Here is a 21,628-nt window from a genome sequence, read left to right as displayed (position 1 = left end):
GCGATGCATCGGAATATCTGTGTATCGTTTCACCCTTACCCAACACCCTACTAACCTACCCTACCAGGTGTCGGTCTCAAGAGATAGGAACAAAATATCCAATTTGGAGTCGATTGACTTTAGCCCAAGCAAAATGCACTTAGATACACGTATAGAACGATCTGGCCATGCATCCACTGAATTTGACAGAATCTTATTCTTTATTCAAACATATAAAAGTCAGAAGGAATGGTGCATAGTCAGAAACAAATCCAAACATTAGTGACTTGTAGTGTAACCATAGAGTTCTAGATAATTTTTATCAGGTGACTAACCACGGGTCAGGGTAGTCCTGTGGGTACCCGGGTCCTACTCAGTACCCACCTGACCCGAGTTACCCGTCCCAGCCCTAGTTGTAGTAACTAAGGCCTGCCTCCCTTCAGGCTTTCCGCCCACATTGAGCTGACACTCCATAACGTAACTGAAGTACTGTTCCAAGGGGTTGAACCAAATTCCTAGGCAATTGCATTGACAATGTGCCCAAACCAAATGAATTGCAAACTTTCATTACAGAGTTAATGTCCTTAGAAATGTGCAGCTGTTGTCCCCTCGCCACCAGTTACAATATCCATCTTCGTTGACTTGAGCAACTCAATCTGTCTGAGATGCCAATCTCCTTAATTTTGGTAGACTTATTTATCTAACAAAACTATTTTTCATTATTGGGTAATATATTTTTCCTAAATGACTTGATTTGTTGATTAAAAATAGCAACTACACCGCAAATCAGTTGTATGTATTCCCAGGTGATGGTGAGATTTCTGTATTGACGGTGATGATCAAGCTAGTTTCAGAACTACTTGCATCCTCAGGACCATTGACTCAGCTCGGTGTTTCAGGAAGTCTGTCTTACAGACCCTGATACAAATATATATCAAATACAGCCCATGCAAGTCTATAATGTTTGGCAAGTTAGATTACAGCAGTATCTGAAAATGAAGAGAGTCACTGGGCTCCCTTTTGTTATATTTTTATTAAGATAACTGAACAACTGTTTTTTTCTGTGCGATATGTTCATTTCAGAGACTAGATGTTAGTCTATGGTTCAGGGTTTCCCTGCTCTTGTTTCCTCCATCATAATGAGGGTACTAGTCCTTCACTACTCATTAAGTTTATGATATGTAAAACAACATCATGAAATAAAGTTGGCTGAACTTGTAAGTGTTGTGTAATAATGAAACTTGTGCCCTGAACTTTAATTACAGTTATTGTATGTCCTCTCTTGAGTCTTGGTGTGGTAAATGCTTGAATTAGACAAACGTCAGAGACAAGTATTTGATGAGTAACATGATTGAATTATGGGAATCAGAAGGGGTCTGTAAGGTTTTGAATAGGTTGTTACATGATTTTACGGATCTTTGAAGTGAATGTGCTTTGTTCATCCGTCAGACATACATCGCCTACATAATGGTAAGTAATCAGATCTGGGTCAGACAAACCAGTGGTTGACATCATGAGCAACAGCACTACACACAGTTGGCCATGGCACCAGTCAACTCTGGGAATAAGCTTGGGTACTGGGGCCGTTCTTCCCAATAATCCTGATACGGGCGTCTCATTGAATGTTTATATGACAGGCATCGGGCTTGTTAGACATGTTTTAACTTTGAATAGGGAAATCATGACACAATTTTATAGGGTATGTTATTCAATTTTTTATGTGTTTCCCGATTTCACGTTGAACACTAAAACTTACAGTTCTAGGTACAATTAGAAATACAATCGGTCTGTTAGTGTTGTACAGACATAAGAATTGATGAACTGAAACATACCTTGCTGTTTGTAGACCTGCAAGACATGGACAAAATCTGATATTTGTTGTGCTACCTGTGTTGAGATGGTGTTCTATTTGTCACCTATATTGGGATGGCGTTCTATTTGTCACCTGTGTAGGGGCAGTGTTCCATTTGTCACCTGTGTAGGGGCACTGTCGGGGAAGTGTAATCAGATTAGCCACTAGATAATCCCTCTGCCACCTGCCAGAGTGGCACATTATACCGTAATTGCAATTTTTGAAAGACATGTAAAGGATTTTCTTAAGAGTGTGCTTCAGTATTTTAATTTCCAATAAAAACAATCATTATGTTTTAGTATCTTTTACCCATTTTTAAATATCTTTTTAGAAGATTTCACTTGTCCACCGTAAGAGCCAAAATGATCAAGACTTATCTGACCACATCACGCCTCTTCACTATAGTCATTATCCAAATCCCTTGAAACAAAGGCATTACCAAGAATAATTAGAAAACAATTATATGCCAAGGTTCACATTGATACAGTGAATATTGGGTAGGTGCTAAGTGGCTTGCATTACCCCTTGTTTCCAAGAGAAAACATTATTCTTTCAAAATGGCATAGTTTTCAGCAGCATTTAATGCTGATAAATTATGTGCATGTTGATATCTGACCTAGAGCTGATAGATCCAGCGACATTCACCTTCTGTTAACCTCTCTCTACAGATGACAAAGTAGACCCAATTTTTGGATGACAACTGCTATATTTACTGTAAAGACGATGTTTTGGAATAGATCCTTGTACCGTTGTTAAGCAGTGGTATAAGGATCTATTTTCAGTAAATAAAGAAGTTGTTATCCATAAATTGTGTCTACTCTGTATTCATTGTGTTTGCTGTAAATATGATACAGATCTTAATCTGTATTCTTATTGCATTGCTTCTCAATGGGATATCAGGATATTAGGGGGCTATCAATTTCACAGTATTATTGCCATGATAAGCTGACCGTGATATGCTGCTGCTATACTTGTACAACTATTGCAATGTGTTTTGGATTGAATACAAAAGTAAATGATTTGCAGTAATTTCTCTTATTGTTATCATCAATACTATCACAAGTGTAAATCCATGGGTAGCTATTGATCTTGAATGGCCGTGGATGTTTTGACTCTGGACAATGGCATTCATCAATGGTTACTCCCCTAATATATATATTTTAGCAAGCAAAGAGGAACGCGTTTTCCGGCTTCAATGTCTGCATTTGCAGTACAAGACACAATGAGTTATCAGCACTAGAAACCAACACTTTAGACCACCAGTCCTCATAATGCTAACATAGCAAAACCCTTAAAAATGGCTAATTTCTACTAGTCCTTATCATCCCTAACTATTGGGCAGTTTGGTAAGGATGATAGGATGAGGGCCAATTTCCAACACTCAGTTATAGCCAACTAGCCCAAAGCTTCTTTCAAACCTATGATTTATGTATCAGGTACATTTGGTTTAGAAAACAGATAGCCTGTAATGAATTTCATCTCAGGCTTTGTGGAGTAGTGCCCCTCTTTGTGTATGTATTGTAGCTATGGCCGCTGCATGCTGCATCTGCACTGGTTAGTGTGTCTGTGCCATCATCTCACCTTCAAATGTGTGAAAGATTTCAAACATTTATCAACCATGACCCAACTAACATGAGTAATTCCTTTGTGTGCAAAACTGCTTCAAAGAAAACCATGGACATTATCAACTCCAATTTAGCAAGTTACACAGCACATGTTTGCGTTCAAGCAGGAGACTACAAGATTAGCTTATCTACCAGGAGATGAAAGCCAGACTAGGGAGCTGATTCAGACAGTCCTGTTACCCAACAACCAAACCATGTCATACCATTGTAGGGGTTCAGTGTAACAGTCAGGCGTGCAGGATAGTGGCACATCTACAACACTGGTGACAGTGCAAGTTTCATCACTGTCAGGTACAGGAAGTTTTATTGTGGACAGTCCCCTATTGTACTGCCATCTACAGGCACCCCCAGCCCCTATTGTAACGCCTATAGGAAGATGAGAGCTCATTGTGTGCCTGGTAGAAAACTAGTGGGGCTATTGTTGGGCCAGGGGAAGTTGGAATTAGCATTGTGTCAGGATTAGGTAAAGTTGGATCAGGCTGTCTTGTTTGCTTCAGGCAAGTTGGTTCTGAAAGGGTGAAGGGGATTGGAGGCTGTTGAGATGGGTGCTGGGACTTTTGAAGTAAATCTAAGGTGGTTTCAAGGGCTCTTGAGGAAGAAATGGGCTAAATTAATTCTGTAATTTCATTAGGTACTTTCATTTTGGTTCTTGCAAGTTTTGGGTGTGTTTGTTTAAATGCCTTACAGCATTGTGGGATTTGAAATAGATGCTAATGATATTGTAGTAGGTTTGAATAAATAGTTCAGTCAGATGTGGATGGAGTTTACTGCATTTGTAGGTCGTGTTTGAAAGTAGGGGCTGGTGAATATAATAGGCAGTTTGTATTTGGTTTACAGAATTGTTTTGTTCTTACGATGTCAGTGGTTGAAAAATAACAATTATCTTAAAATAACTAGATTTACCACATTGTATGCCCTTGACTGCACCCACAAGGCAACATGAATGTCTCCTGCAGAGACGAAACTTTTACATTGCTTCAAACTCTTGTAATGTTAACAGCTTTGTATGTTGTATGTGAATCCCCTATGGACTACCAGTTGTCGGACTTCCATTTTGTGGAAGCCTCGGTGGCTGAGTGGGTTAGATCGCTGATCGCTGCGTTGGCGATTAGGTGCCTCACTCTGGCAAGTATGGGTTCGAATTCCAGACGGGACTCAACCCAAAAAAGTATGAGAATCTGTACATTGTTACTAAGAAAGTGATATCCCAAATATAACATTTGTTACATTTGACCTCTTTCTAAATGGCATTGTGTATTCAATCCTCTTGAGGTTTGGCAGATTGTCCAAATGACAGGGTCCATGACTCATGCTTTTGTTTGTCCACCAAGGACTATTTACAGTCGACCACAGTGGGCACTACACCAACTGATATTAGAAAACCAGCATTGTGAAATTGAAGATGGAAATTTCATCTAAAGACAATTATTAGCTGGTCACCCAAAGTATTATAGCAAAACAAAGAGAATGGTTTGAATTGATTTGTATTTATTCATGACATTTTGATTGACTAGAAATCAAAAATATTGTAGCACTGTTCTTGTGTTCTTGACAAGAAAATAAATAGCATTCATCTGACATATGTACATATTTACACTATACAATGAGCAAGAATCTGTTTGGTATGCATGGAAATCTGTATTGCACTGGGAATGACAGTAATTGTGGTTTTGAATGATAATGTGGAATTGTAATGAAAGAGTCTGGGAATTGCAGGAAAAGTAATATCACCGATGGTTATTCACAACATTTACACAAAGTCAATTTCTTTGTAATCACAACCTCGAAGCCACAGCTTCTATTGTCCTCACAACCACACTATTCACAAATGTCCTGTACAAGTGAACATCACATTCGCACTATTAAAACCAGGAGCACAAATTGTTCAGTTTACAACTGGGCGAGGGTCTTGATCTTGTTCGACTTGTCGCTCTTGTGAAAGTGATGACTGAACTTCTTGAACTTGCGGACCAATGCCTTCTTGTCCAAGATCTTGTGCTCAGTGGCACCGACTGCTCCGGTAGAGAACAGCTTCCTCCTCATGACAGGCTCACTGCGGACTGATCCCCCGGAGTAGGGGGGGCGGGGTGTTGAGGTACGGACACTGGGGCTGTGGCTCACGCTCTTCTTCGATGACCTCTTCTTCCCAATAGGACTGTGGGGGATCTTGAAGATGGAGTCTTCAGGTCTGACTGTGGCGGGTGTCGGCAGTGGTGCTCTGTACTCGTTGCTGGAAGTTGAGGGTACGCTGCTGCTGACGGTGGTGTAGCCACAGTGAGAGCCGACGCTGCTGTAGCGGGGAGAGTTGCAGGGAGCGTAGAGGCCACTGCTGTTGACAGAGTCGGCTGGGCTGTCTGTGAGGACGGTGTCGATGAGAGAAGAGTCCACCAGGGAAGACACACGGGTATAGTCTGTTGTTGTCAGAGCACTTTGTTGCATGGTATTGCTGGGGTTGATGAGGCCGCCAGCACTGCTACCACTGGAGCTGGACTTCCCGGGAAGATCAAGTCGTTCCTGGAGAGGGGAGGAGTCCAGAGTGTCATCGACATCAGAGGGCTGGATGCTGAAGAACTCGGCACCTGATGTAGAGTGGATGGGGGCCTTCTCCCAGGAAGAGTTATTGATGATGGGCAACTGTGTCTTGGTACTGGTGCGGGGTAGTTTCTCACAGTTGTTCTCTGCGAAGACTCGGTTGCTGCAGCTGGATGTCTCGATGGTGGAAACCATGTGGGTGAGGTGGAGAGATGGGGCCTCACGATGACGGTGGTGACGTCGCTTGCGCTCAGTAGACACTCGGGGTGTGCTGGAAGTCGACTTGCGGATTCTGTGAGACTTGTGCTGGCTGTGTCTACTCCTCATGTAGGAGCCCTGGAGGTCGGCTGGATCGGAGTTCTCATCAATGGACCAGGTGTAGACGCTGGAGTTGGAGCTACTGCTGGGCATGGCAATGGAGGGGTCGGAGATCATGGTCGAGGACATCAGTGGGTGACTAATTGTCCGAGATGAAGATGTCTTATTGCGGCGACTTGTGGATCGACTGGATTTCTTCATGGTGCTGGATGCAGAGGCCGAGTCAGTACCGCTGGACCTGGAACTGGCAGTGGAGGTACGCCTGTTGATCATGACCTTGCGGAAGGACACTTGCTGTTCAGCTCCCTCAACAAGTCGCTCGGAGCTGTCACCGCCTGGGAAAACCTCTGGCCTGCTGAGGAGGGTGGTGTTGTTGTTCTGCTTGAGCTGGATAAGAAGCTGGTTGATCTTCCTCTGTCTGTCAATAGTAAAGTCTGAATAATAATGCCTGCGAGAATCCAGGTCCTTCTCACGGTCAAGATCAGGCACAACCTGGTTATCCGAGGAGTCTGAGGAGGACTGGGGGTAAGAGTCTGAGGAAGTAGCAACTCCATTCTCGGATGTGGTGACATCGATGTTGTTCGGCATGACCTGGCGGAGCACGTTTGAAGCAACGGTGACATGGTGATTGTCTGTGTGGAACACATTCTGGTTGGGCACTGCTGCTGTGCTGGCACTGAGGAGGTTGCAAGAGTCAACATGGTTCAGGTTCTCAGGTTCAACTTCCGCCGAGTTTCTTGTGTCTTCAGGGCTGATGGAGAGATCAGAGTCTGTTAGGGTATTTCCAGCAAGGAGCTGTTCTATCAGGAAGTCAGCATAGTTGAAGTTGGTGCGTCTTGGAGTTCCATCGTTGGCTAGTGTTGGCCTTCTTGGTGTGGACATCTTCACGTTGTCATCAACAGGAAACTCATCTTCCAGGCCGCAGGTCTGGAGCAGATTTGTGAACTTCGACTTAATGTTGCTGATCTCAGACTGGAGGGCTTGCTCCTGAGCTTTGATGTTTACCTGGAAATCAAGAAAAAATAAATAAGTAAACAGGTCAACAAATGTCATAGGTTTAAAACAAACTAATTCATATCAAATAATTAAAGGAGAACCACAACCAGTTCCATTCCTACCATAACTCCCTGAAATCCAATTACTTATGACCTTGGGACCTAAATGTTATTCTATACTTTTGACAGCTAAGGGAATATTTACCTATGGCCAAAGGTTATGGCAAATAAACTAACCCAGGGCAATTCAGCCGATTATATCCCCTGTGTACAATAACCTGTTTGCTGTGCTAATCAGACTAAAACTACAGTGTGATTGGTCCAAGCTTGGACAATGACAGGGAGTTATTCTAAGGCCTATGTTTTTCTACCTGCAGCCATACTGTCTGGGTTAAACAATGTAAGCCTGGCCCTGTCAGGGGTTTGTTTGCTGCTGATTAGGGGATTCTATTCTTTTGTCTTTAACCCTGGGACATTGTGCTAAGTGTGCCATTGACAAGTTGCAGTTCTAGGCCACTTGTCACCAATTAGCCCCTAGTATTACCATTTGTTCCCTCATTGGACATGTTTGTGTGTGTCAAACATGGCATCAAAACAAGTGTGGCAGTAATTTGGAAAACTTGGTTAGATGTCAAAAGTAGGAAAATAATTTATTATTTCGTTGAAAAATACCTATGTAATATTATATATTTAAATTGTATTACCTTTTAAATATTCTAAAAATACTTTTTTACTTGATAAAATGAATTGTCTAAATGGTTTTAAAGAAATAGAAATCTTAATTAGGCCTGCCAGTATTGTGCAGTGACCTGTTTAATCTTATCATTGTGTATATCAGACATCATGGTCAGACTGGGGCTGGTTTCCAGGGTTACATGGTTGTAAAATGGGGCCATAAATGCAACTATGGTTTGAGGGGTGCTTATCTGAAGGGGGACATAGGCATGTAAAGGGTTAAAGAGCCTGAAGCAGCTACTGCAAGATTTATTGCCTCTCAGTCCAGTCTGACAGGCTCTCTACATGAATCCTAATGCTTTTTCAGTGGCTGGTTATGTCATTGTCGAGTGGACCCCTTACAATAGACTGGACAGGGCAAGTTTAATGGGAAAACTGAACTTTCTGGCCACTGAACATCAAAGGGAATTGTTGAAAATAAAAAAAATTATTTAGATTTTATTTATCTGAGGAATTTAAGAAAGAAATGCAAATATAATTACAAAATGTCCTAGTTGACAAATACACAATTTTTTGCATCAACAAAAAACACTAAATAAGTAAAATAAAATACTGAAACAGAAATGTTAAAAAGAATGAACAGAAAATAGGCTGAAGCTGCATCATAACATTACATGAGACCAACAAAGAATGGCAGCCATTTTGGATGAGTTGTAAACAGATAAGATGGCTGCCATCCCTTGTCACCACCATCACCAACCCTCTATCACAATTACCTTACAAATTCTGTAAACCATTTCCAGATCTAGGTACAACACTGTTGAAACACTTACAGCTAGAAGAAAGAATGCCCAGCCTGGCTCAGAAGGAATATATACAGTTGATCCCACAGACCCAATTGGTCATCAGTTTCCTGAACACAATATCACAGTCCTCAGCTCGTACATCCAGTCACAAAGGTAAAATCCAAATGAAGAAAACTGTTGCTCAAACTTCCCCTGTGTTCCATTTAAGGTACAGACAGTACATAATGTTGAGATCACTATGTCTGGCCTCTGCAACTGACCACTGCACAGCCCAGGCCTGAGTGCAACTCACAATGCCATCCTGATTAGCTCATACTGACCAATAGGGCTATACACATGCAAATCAGATGCCCCCTGCTCATTATACCACTGGGGCCCTCATGGGGTGGGGAGTTCTGCTTGACTGATTACAAACTGTTTCAACCTTCTGGGGCCTTGGTTTTAGAATTATTTTTTCTGAATTATCCACAAAGGACAATTTAAGGACTGATATGTGGAAGTTGGAAAACACATTTGAGAATTGGAAATGTTCATCCTAAACAGTGCCCCTGTCAGGAGACAGAATGTTACAGTGTGCTAATTATGTGAGAGTGGTCAAGCTGGGAGGCCAGACAGATGTGGGGGACCTTTGTAGTGACCAGGGCCCTGCTTTCTGTATAGCCTCTCACAGGCCAGGGAGGGGAGGCTTTCAAACAATAACTCCCAAGTTGATTACAGGTTTTAGCTAAACTGTTAAAACTAACTTTGTAAAGGGAAAAGTATACAGAGGCATGGTTCCCAGGAGAAATTCCCTGTAATTAATTCTCATCCTTTGATGATATGTCCTCTAGAAATTAGCAAGTTTATGTCAATTTATTTTGGTAATCCTTTCTGAATATCTCTTCAGGGCAGTGAAATTTGATTGAGTTAGAAAACATTAAAGTCGGAAAATATGAGTTTTGAGACAATGCAGTCTGTTGTTATAAATTTATCAAAGGGTGAGACAGGGAAAGAGCTGCAAATTATATAACCATTTGCCTTTAAAACCTACCCAAATTGTTTATATTGGAAACCATGCAGAGATGACACCTAGTCTAGAAAGTTTTTAAAATCCACTGATGGGAAAATCATGAAGCATTTAATGAAATGTGGAATCACTCTTTGTACAGCAGGAAATTGCATTTACCAAGGACAGGCTACAATACAAAGCAGATAGATACACCCTGTTCAAACAGCAATTCACTCTACCTGATACATTGTTGAAATGATGAATGGACCATTGTGACACAAGCAAGCAAACACTTGCTTGAGTCAACAGTAACTCAACACAGGCGACTGACCTTGGGTAGTGATCGAAGAGCCTTAAAATGTATATCAAGAGTTACCCCCCTTTGACCAAGAAATGGTGATGGTGATGGAAGTTTTATGATGCAAATTCAGCCAGAATACCATGAAAACAGATAATTTGACTTACCATATCAGCTTGAAGCTGCATGTACATCTCGTCCGAGGTCATGTGGTCATTGATGCTGGCATCGGTGTCCATGGTGCACTCTAACCAATCTGCAATAAACGTAAGCCTATAAGTACAAAGTAATAAATGTGCCACACTCGTTTGTTTGTATGACCTGCTCGTGGAAAGTCAAACTTGCAAATGAGCAAAGATACATGCTGACCCAGTAAAAACTTGCACCAATAATTGTCATTTCAACACAAACCTGTGAAGGTAACAACATAATTGGCGATAGTAAAATCCCTTCTAGAATAACATAACACCTTGTAAACCTCCAGCCATCAATTACAGAGCAGGTGTAAGTATACATATACCTTGTACAATCCCGGGGTTCAGGTGAGAGCTGACAAGTCCAACACATTCCCCCATAATTAACATGCTAACCAGCATAGGTGTGGAGGACAGGTGAAAATAGGTAAAAACCACAGGTAGATCCAAGCCCGAGTTAGACTGATGTGAGCAGCATCACCTTCTTGCCTTAAATGTGAGTGGGATGCCACTTGGCTGTCTATATATCTCACCATGCTGTCTGGAGGTTGAGCCCAGGCAATTAACCTATTGTGTTGCAATCTGCTGTATACAGATCCGTGACACTGAAACTAACTCTCCCATTGTACAACACTAATTGATTATCTTTCATTCAATGCTTTGATTTTCTCAGTGTTTTTCACTGTCTTTAGTTCAGGGTGGATTAGTGTGATCTGTAATTTACAAACTGTGTCTACCTGGGTTATCTACCGGGGATTACTCACGGCTGGCTCTGGGATTAGCGATGTCATAAATTCTTAAACAACCCACCATGACATCAACAAGAAAATGACATGTTATCAAGCAGGAAGAACAATCTGACTCTTTCATGTTGATACCACTTTTTGTTTCCATCATCTAATCAGACATTGTATATTTCATGTATTCTCCACTTCAAACAACATTTCACTGTCAGTGCTAATCTCTGTCTATTAATTATACTACCAACTTGGGGCTGTTTACATATTGTAAATCAAACACTATCTCATACTCAAATTTGTTAGAGAAAACAATAAATTTTCAAAAAGTGAATTATTGTAACATTATTATGCTAACATTTGTTTGAAGAAATAACACCACAATATTAAAATATTGTGTGTCAAACAGCACTCATATTTGTTCAAAATTTAAAATGAAATCAAAATAAACTGGCATCCTGTGAAACCACTTGAAAAATCAATTCCTAACAGCAATGTCCAAATTTAATACTAATGAGCAGATGCTACTGGTTTTAACAGATGTGATGAAACCAAAATTAGACCGACTGAATTGGGGCCTTGCACTCACCCTATGACCGACTATTATGGGTGATTAACAGACAGCTGACATTGAAGGGGCAAACTAGAGCACTACAGAAGGGGCAACTCAGATGTTCTATAATTATCCCCCTAAAGACAGGTATCAATGGCAACTAATGTTACAACTACAGCCTTACTATTATCCTAATTTGAAACCTATTAGATGATATGCATAATTAGATGAAATTTTACTTCTACCTCAAATTCCAGGTAGATTTTAAATGAATCAGTTTCAAATTTACAATAAATTGAATTTATTTGATTTAATTGATTTTTTACATTAATTCAAGATCATATTCAAATTTAAATAGTTTACCTTCAAGTTGAGCTAGTATTCTTTCGGTACTCCTTGCCATCATAATCATATCCAGGTCACAGAAAATTCCAAAATACAAGTAGTTAATTGTATCAGGCAACACTGTACTGATCTACAAGCTTCCACCCTGCTTATTTATAGGCTGTAAGTGTCAAAAGTGCAATCAGTTCCTGCCAAATATGGCTGGAACAATAGAAGCTTGTTAAGAGCTTGGCTCTGGTTGGCTGGGGCAAGACCTCATACCAAGGTGTTTGTTTAAACAAATTGAGTCAGGTAAGAAACAATACCTTGTTTTTGTTTGTATAAACAAATCAGTTGAATCACTCACTCATTGTCAAATTCAATAGGTGATCTAATTCAATTAAATGGCATAGAAATCTCTCACATGAGCAAGGTGGCATGGGGATTGAGGAGTATCAATTTGTGAATTTGAATGTGCTGAAAACTGTTTAGGAGTGTCACTAAGCTGTTATACATTACTGCTTACAGAGTGCAGACACTGGACAGTCAGCTGAGGTCAAGCTTGCTAGAGACACATGCTAGGGTTTACTGACCATTGTGACAATATGCATTATAGATGCATGACAAATTTTATTCTGACCATTTTTCATTATGCGTTTGGTGAACAAAAATTAGATTCCTTAATGCAGGTGTGCATGACTTTTGGAATATAAGATTATGCATAATAGAATACATAATACAATAGATGTTTACATAATAATTAACAGTTTAGACATATCACTAGGTTATCCCATAAGGGTCAGTGTTGTATTATCTATGATCCTGATACCTGTTCTTTATTCACTGTGTTGAGATAATCTAAATCCATACAAGCACCTGTTAAATCCATCTCACCTTGCCTCACACCTGTCTCAGGTGATACCTAGATAAATCCCTCACACCAACATCCTTCTCATGCCATTGTTAAGCTGTACTCAAAGTTTTCTTATCATCTTGTGATGTTTGTACAACAATTCTTTAAACTAACTATTTCTCAATTCATGTCTTAAGAGTATTTAAATATTTTGAGGATTCCATTAACTTGTTTTGAAGAGTATAATGTGGTTACTTCATAATGTGTAAACTGATTACAATAGTTTATATAATAATTAAAATAATTGAGTAAGTGCAGGTATCAATTAGTGCAGGCCATAAACATTATTTTAATTAAAGCTAACCATGCTTAATAAATAGTTAGAATAAGGCCATTAAAAGTATATTGTGTGTAGAAAAATTGAAAATCTGTCATTTCAGAAGAACAGGTTATTGTTTTGAAAATTTTGAAAATTGAAAAAATGAAAAAACGAAAGTTTACCTTCCCAGTCTGCAATGACTCTCATGGCTATACAACACAGGAGCTGTTATCCAAAGATAGGTATCGGTTATCCAACACTTGGTATCAGTTATCCAACACTAGGTATCAGCTATCCAACTGACTACACTGCTTTGTAAAGGTTTTGCTTAGTGAGTCAACTATGTGTAACTCTTGCTATTTCCAGGAATGAATGATGACCAACATGGACCTTCCACCCTTTTAGTTCCTTCCTTGTCAATACACGGTGATCTAACCAGCCAATGAGAACTTTGCAAGTTACAGAAAGGCTCTCTCCACTCAAAATCCTGAAAGGGTTGATTGCACACACCTTTGCACCTGTATTGCCCAAGCTCAGATCAAAGCATCAGCATATTAAGTTGAATGGATAATTAGCAAATCCCCTTAGTGGTTAAGTCCTTTGAAGTAGATACACACTATATACACCAAGCTCCCAGCAGCAGAGATCAAGAATTGGGCTTGGGTCAAATGATCACATTATAATCACCTAGTTTTACAACCCTAATAAAAAAGATAGAAGGGGGGTAACAACTGAGCTGGTGTTTTTTTAATAAGTCACCTTTTTGTATATTTGTAAGTTTTATGGCCTTGATCTCCAGTTATCCAATTATTGTGAACTGGGTTTTGTATACTATGGTTAATACATGGAGTAGACAGGATTTTAACAAGTCATAAAGTGGGGATTGAAGGTGTATGTTATAAAACATGGTGCATTTACTTTGAAGTACCTGTTTAATGAGGGATTATATATTTATGTCCCGAAGATATAGAAAATGTTTATATAAAACTGTTTTGTATCTAATGATCCTTAAATGGCCATTATGAATTTCTGTAGTGAAAAATGAACCAGGCAAAACCATACATCTTAGATAGCATCTGTGAAAATGTTTCATTTTAGAAGTCATGAAAATTAGGATCTTGTGGATAAGGGCCATAAGAATGATTGAAACCGGACACCTAGTCATTATGAACTTAGCTTGATGATACTCCTGAACTACAATGCAAATCCCTCCCTATCCCCCATCCCCTTCCTGCTGGGGACCTGTCCCCCGTGGGAGCTCTCTCAAATCCTATTGTGTAAAAGGGTATCATCTCACCCGGATGAGGGTGAGTATTGTCCACAAGTAGAAACCCATTCCTGATGTCCAAATCCTCTTGTAGTCCAGTGGAAGGAGATTAGCTACCCTGAGGAACTCAGAACTATAATCTGTTCCTTCATGTTATTATTGCCCTCATTCCCACATTGCTAACATCATTATCTGTAACAAGTCACAATGTCACTGTGTAATATTCCCACACCCAGTTCCTGTTCAGTATAACAAGCCATTCTTCAAGTTTGACCCAAAATTAAAGTTCCTTCTTTAAAGCTTAGTGTCAGTATACATAAGGCAGTCTATCCGTAAAATATAGGCAGTGTAAAGTCATTCTAAAATCTGTCCCATGTGCTACAAATTTTCAAAACAATGAACATAATTAATGAAGGGCACAGTAGAGCACCCTGTTTCCCCCCTGCTGGATTGTATATAGGATGTTGCTATCAACTATTTGACATGAATGTGGTTGCTGTGTAATGTATAGGATGTGCCTGTCAATTAGGCACATCTACATTTTACCCCCTCCAACTGATGAATGTCTTATGCCTGTCAATATGTTGTGATTATTATGTATTCAGTAGCCCAACAATGCAGGCCTGCAGCGGTTAACTCAACACCTAGCCATAGCTGGTGATGGAATGTCCTTCTACAGCTTGAGAAATGAGGTTGCTATGACAGACAATTTCCAGGTCCTGTCGTTAATCATTAGTTTGATTGGGGCTTGGCATTTTATATTTGTCTCAGATAACTAGAACCTGACCTCTGACCTGGTATAGTTATGGATAATTAGCATCCGTTAGCTAATTGTAATCGAGTGTGACAAGCTGTACTGGTTGTGGTCTTGCCCACAGAGCAAGGCAATGTTATTTCCACCCCATTTACTTTAATGACTTCCTAATGCCTCATAACTCAATGTAATACCTCATGCATGATATTTCATACTAAACAGAACAGAGAAAGTTATCGTTACTTCAAATAAACACAAATTATATGTGTGTACAGCAAATTGTGAAGTTTTTCATAGCACAGGCTTGAATCAACAGGTTAAATTTAATGTCAATAGATGTCCTACTCTGTAGAAATAAGAGTGTGGCATTCCTCGTGTAGACACAAGATTCCTGAGGGGACCCTGCCCAGCTCCACACCATGTGTTCCCGACATGCACAGCTAATACCAGGCTTTGACAGACTGTTTTCCCATCAGTTGGAACACATGATGGCCAACACCAGTAAACACAGGCCTGTAGTACCCTAGTCACTGACCCTTGCCAGTCTCCAGTGCAGGTGCTTGCTCAACCATCAGTTCCCAACCCCTAGCAGATGACTCTAAGAAGTGTCCAATTACTACAGATGCTAGTTCTATCTTCAATTCTCCATCAAGCATAAGAACCCTATGTTGGTGTCAGTGACCTTCACAAATACCTTGAATGCTGCATTCCGATTTGGGAAGTTACCATTGTCCTACTTGTACCTGACAAATGACTATAGGTCAGAGGAGTAGGTCTAGAAGAGGCCTTGGCCATCAGTCTCTGGCAGTGACACTTGTAGTGGAACTTCTGGGGGAGAAAGACCCCCTCCCTCCTACCTCTGTCACGCCTTGTTCTGGAGTCTATCAGGGTTCTGGGGGGTGGGGATTATGCTGATAAACTCTATGGGGGGTGGGGTAATCCTGACCCTCTCCTCATTAGTTCTGACTACTTCTGTCTCCCACCAAAGTAGGTTATATCATCAGAAGTAGCACAGGTGTGAACCTCAAATAGTTATGGTGGGTCATAAACATATTTTTGTTAAACCACTGAATTTTTTTTTTTAATAATTCTAAATTTAAGCTTTGGCAACATGTGGTAAATGGAAATTATTTCCAGATTTATATCTTTTTTATTCCTGAAAGTTTTGTGTGATAAGGAGGGACTGATGCATGGGTGAGTGGTTCCAAAGTGCCTGCCACACTCCACCTGGCAGGGGGCGCTGCTTCTCTGTCACACACCCTAGGGGGCATTACGGGCCATGACGCTATATTTACCAGTTGTATAACAGAAGTTGTAAAGAGTAATAAACCAAAATGGAATACTGAAGAAATTAGAATTAAGCTGAAGTAGTTAAGAAAAATAGTTAAAAAACTGAATTGTTTAATTTTTTTTAACCAAAAAAGTATGAGCTTGTTACCAAGTTGTTATTACAGAAAAGCCATGTGAAAGCTTTACACCTGCACTAACAACTGACATAAACAGTCTCAGTTGATATACTGCCCTACAACATGCAGTTATTGAGATGTGTTCACCTGGAATGAAACCTTTGTGGGAGACAAGACACAAGAAAGGGATCATTTGACCATACAAACACAAAAGATACCCACTCCAGTAGCAATACTAAACATGGTCAGTTTGATCGAGTGTGGAAAGCAAAGACCGTCACACAGCAAGTTCTATCGGTTTCTCTCATTAACAATTCAAATTGTGCAGCATAAATGTTGAAAACTGTGGAAGTTCTTTGAGATCAATGTGGTGTGGTTAATCCTCTACAATTAGCAAGTCTGACCCTGGGTTGAGGATATGGGAGGAGGATCACAGGTGTGTGGAACCCACATCACAACAACGCACAGACCAATAAACAAGGCTGTACAGCCTACCCTGTAATTAACAGCTTAAAACATGAGCCACTACGGCTGGATGAGCCAACTTTAAAAATTCAGCATCTTTTATGGCTGCAGTGTTAAAATTCGCCTTGAACTGAAGTAAACCTATTACTCCGTATGTCTTGGCCCTCTCACAGCCGTGTTCTTTGAGCTCTTGATTTTATCAATTTGACACATTCTTTAAAAACATTGCCCTAAAGGACTTTGTGGAAGGTGACCATACAGACCCTACCCCCTATGGCTCCTAGCCGCCTGTTCTAAGCTCTGGACCCTTCTAATGAACTGGGCATTATTGGGAGCCCTGACTCTTACAAAAGGAAGATGATTATCTTGGCGGTCAGGCTGGTCTGCGATCTACAGCTTTGTGGTACGACTTTTATTTGATCTCGTTTAATCAGGTCAATTGGCTTTGTGAACTATTCCTTGTCAAACAGCAGCCAGTAATGATCAAACCACCCAACCCCCAATAGACATGGTGTCCAAACTGCTTTATCTTCAGACTCTGATTCGGATCTTAGTTCAAGTTTACTCCACCGGACTTATGCAATTACAATGATTTTTAATTGAAACTCTATTATGCAGTTGTTTGAAGTCCAATCACTAGTGCCAACATGTTATGGCCGATGCCATACTCTTGAGTCCCCTGAGTGCTGGGCTGTTTACTGGCCTACTCTCTAACACTATTTGATCTGACGCAAATACCAGCCACAATCTCTTTGATAACTCGACTGTGACCTGTTATCTAGTCTACATGATAACACTTTAATTAAAACATAAATCAGAAAGTTTGGAAGCAGATATTTTCAATTTAGTTATTTAGTCCATTTCTTGACAGTTATGAAAAAACAAAATAGCAAATTATGTTTGTTACTTTTTGTAGATTTCTTATTATGAAAATATTAATTTGAAGGTCATGTTGACCTTGGTGTTTAAAATTCAAAATGAAATTGGAGATAAGTCTGTCCAGTACAGTAGTGACAAAAAAGGGTGAGGAATGTGTTTTGGGTTATCTTGGGAAGTGAGAAGGTTGAGCCAGCAGGTGATAAAGAGAGGGATTTTCCAGTCATTGAAGGAACTGCCTCATTATACAGCAATGGTGGGAGGACCTCATAATAACACAAATTACTTTTTGTCATGGATCTCATGAAAGAAAATACATGTGGTGATTTGTTTTCTATTTTATTACTTTTCCTCATGAAGTCTGGATGATTCGATGATTAGCTTTTGAATAATAAGTGTTTTGGATATGCTTAAAATCCCATGTGTCATGCTTGACTGAAGCCACTTTCAGGGCTGATCTGGTGGGGTAAATAAATGACTTTTGCAGCCACAAGGGCACTTCGTGACCAGAATATTTATAAACATCCCTGTTTAAAACCAAATTTGTAGGAGATTCAAACTTCCCACCACAGGTGAAGAGGTCACATCAAAATATGTTCTCAAATTTTCCAATATTATTTAAGTGCTGTCCCATATTCAAATGTTGAGGTAACAATTAAAATAATTCCCCCAAAACTGGAAAATGATTCTATTGCATAAAATAATTCAATTCTTTCATCCACTGATCAAAGTGATTAAAATATTTTTTTTATGTCACCAAGTGCTATGTAAATATATTTCTAAGATGTTTACGACAATGGCACACATGCGAGCCACCTGTGCCTGCTGGTAATTGCTGTTAATTGTGTTATCCTATGATATAATTAAGCCAGATCGGTAGCTTCAGGCTCCGCAGCCATCCTAGCCTGTAGGGGTATCCTTTTCCTGTAAGCCCTACCCTCATGGAATGGGGTACACCATTAACCCACAAACATCACCATTAACCCTATGCATCTACAGTCCTAAGCCCCAACATTTTTGGGGAATTTTATTTTGATGATGGAGCTGTATTCTGGGTGTAAATTGTGGAGGTTTTCAAAGGGATATCAGTGGAAGGGAGATAAGAGTGTGAGGCCTTGTAATCATGTTGTCATAAGATGTCGTACTCCCTGCCCAAGTGTTCATCTATCACAAGGTGACAGCTCAAGGGTTAAGGGGGACAGGTGAGATTTGTGGAGGTCACACTTCCACTGTGTTAAACTACTGACCATAAAAATATCAGACTGAAAATTAGCAAAAGTTGATTTATATTTTTGGGTGTAGAATTTGTGAGAAAATATTTCTGTAGGTACTTGTATCAGCGCTGGGTTGAGACTGGGATTTTGTCCTGCTCAGGGTTAAAAGGACAACTGTCATCTAAATGAGTAAGCTCAGTGTATCTAATCTTTGGAGGTATGTAAATATGATCTTAAGGTTGACAATATAGGCATGTGTGTATAATTAATTGGTCATAGGATTTCAATATTGTTCTAAGATGTTGAAAATGAAACATATGCATATATCATATTTCCAAACTATATTTGTGTTATACATATTCCAAACTATATTTTTTTTAAAGAAATTTATATTTTCTCTATAGTTTCATAAAATTTGGCTTACATTTCACAAGCAGGAAACGCAACAGCTAATTTCAGATTTTGCTAAATATTAGTATAATGATTAAATTAATTATGAATAATATGATTTTTTGACTTAAATTAAATTTTACAAATCATAAAAAATATGTTTTTACTAGTATAAATATATTTTTCAATACAATATTATGAATATGTTGATAAAATACTACCAAGTTCACAATACCTCTTTTTGAAATATTATCCATACACAGACAATCAAATTGGCACTTACTGCAGGAATCAGCTCTGTCAGCTCCAAGAATCATTTTTCAGATGGTAGTATCCAGGAAGCAATGCACATTTGTGTCAGTGGCAACAATTCAGTCGGGCTGGTGCCGAACATGGATATAAGGACACCGTTAAAACCAGGCTTGTCACAACACCAAGGCCACGCTAGCCCAGTTCACCAACAGTCCAAGCACAACGAAATAAAGGATCACAGATAGACTGAATCCCACACAACCACAATCAAATCAGAGCTTTAGCCACCCTGATAATCTTGATGAAGGTATAGAAGGAAGCCTAACTAGTTCTTGATCGAGATGAGGCTACAATTGACTAATCTACACTGTGTGATCTCTACAATATACTGCCAGCACTAGCAACGGGCAGCCCTTTTCTACCTCCGTCATCTAGTCATCCATAGTGCGACCAGTCAGGTGTGACGGACTATTGTGACCAGCTGTAACTGTCAGACAACTGAAGCCCGCCTCTTTGTTCAAATTTGGGTGGTGTTGAGGGGATCCCTGCGCTCTCATTGGCTGGGCCAGGTGACATTGTCATGGTGGAGGTATTGATTGAGTGTGGGGTGGGGGGAGGATGGGGGCAGGGGGGATGAGGGGGCTGAGAGTCGGTCAGTCTGATTGTGGTGGCCACTCTCTCCCACATCCGACAGTTGTTTAGCTTCTCTAACGCTATGTGTTTACATGTGTGCAAAACATGACTACTCCTGTTGGGAAAATAAAATATAAATTGCATAATTATTCCAATGTTGTGATTTGCTCTATGTAATCACATTTATTTGTCTCTTTCTTTAAAAGCAATAATTTAATAAAATATTATTTGTAAGCATATGTGTATGTCTTAAACCTATCATTGACTTTGGTACAAAAATTGAGTTCAGAAGTCAGTATGCTTTGAAGAAATGTATTAAAATAAATTATTCAACATCACATGCAAGTAAAATTAATAAGCAGTTTTCATAGACCCTTTTCACACATCTTTGTTTGTAATTTCAATAAAGGTACATTTATTATCATATTAATGCCTATGCAAGTTAAGATATATCAGCACAACACCAGAATTAATTTGTTTAGATGGAATTATGAAACTTTATCAATATGATTTCCCCTGAGAATACAGCAGAGATTGTTCTGATCCCGAGATAACTTACGTTACGTAATGAAATTGGTTTGCAGTTTGTTTATTCAGAATCTTAATTTAGTTCATCACTGCTAATGACGATGTATATGACTAATGTTGCAGTGATGGACACACAGTCCAGTATAAACGCTGTCAAATAATCTGCCTCCATCACAGCTTGTAGCACCAGAACAAGTGTACACGTCACATCACACACGGTAGATACCAGGGCTAAACATCTCATTGCACCCTAGCCTGTGCCAAGGACATTCGAGTCTACCTCTCTGTTGGCACATTTGTGATAATTTGTGATGTTAACCTATGGAGGATTATAGCCGAGTTCACTGGTTAGTCCTTTTACAAGGCTTCAGACTAGTGTCTAAAGTCATAAACCTCACCAGAACAAAATACTAATTTTACACATTTTCTCAGGATGTATGTAGACAGAAATCAATAAATGATTCATAAAAACAGTCAAGTCTTTGAAAGGTATTTAGAAGTGATACACATAAGGAAGAGAATTTATGGATGTCAACTTTTTTATGAGAAACAAAACGTTTTGGAGTATATGCTTACTCATCCATCATCTGATATCACCTGATGAAGGAGTAAGTATATACTCCGAAACATTGTGTTCCTCATAATAAAGAAGTTGACGTCCATAAATTCTCTTCCTCATAAAAACAGTGTTGTCAACATGACTTGGTCAGCCATGATGGGAAAATGGGAATGTAAAGCTACAGGTGATATGTGGAAAGCATTTTAATATTTAAAAGTTACATGTTTGCCTTAAAG

General features: G+C 39.6%; 2 protein-coding genes across 2 annotated transcripts in view; one reads left to right on the top strand and one right to left on the bottom strand.

The window, feature by feature from the left end:
- Positions 1 to 21,628, top strand: part of LOC139450104 (large ribosomal subunit protein bL28m-like) — a 77,507-nt gene that overhangs the window by 12,409 nt on the left and 43,470 nt on the right. The gene's annotated exons all lie outside the window — the stretch shown is intronic.
- On the bottom strand, positions 4,994 to 19,876 carry LOC139450380 (uncharacterized). The gene is made up of 3 exons (XM_071232063.1): positions 19,704 to 19,876; positions 10,236 to 10,324; positions 4,994 to 7,311 (listed from the first exon to the last, which is right to left on the bottom strand). Exons 1-3 carry the CDS (start codon positions 19,735 to 19,737, stop codon positions 5,347 to 5,349), a joined length of 2,088 nt encoding a protein of 695 aa, XP_071088164.1. The 5' UTR covers positions 19,738 to 19,876; the 3' UTR covers positions 4,994 to 5,346.

This window comes from Haliotis cracherodii, unplaced genomic scaffold, assembly GCF_022045235.1.
Source record: "Haliotis cracherodii isolate W230 unplaced genomic scaffold, xgHalCrac1.p SCAF_8, whole genome shotgun sequence".
NCBI classification, from domain to species: domain Eukaryota; kingdom Metazoa; phylum Mollusca; class Gastropoda; order Lepetellida; family Haliotidae; genus Haliotis; species Haliotis cracherodii.
Note: the sequence above shows the minus strand (reverse complement) of the source record. Positions and strands in the feature narration are given on the sequence as shown.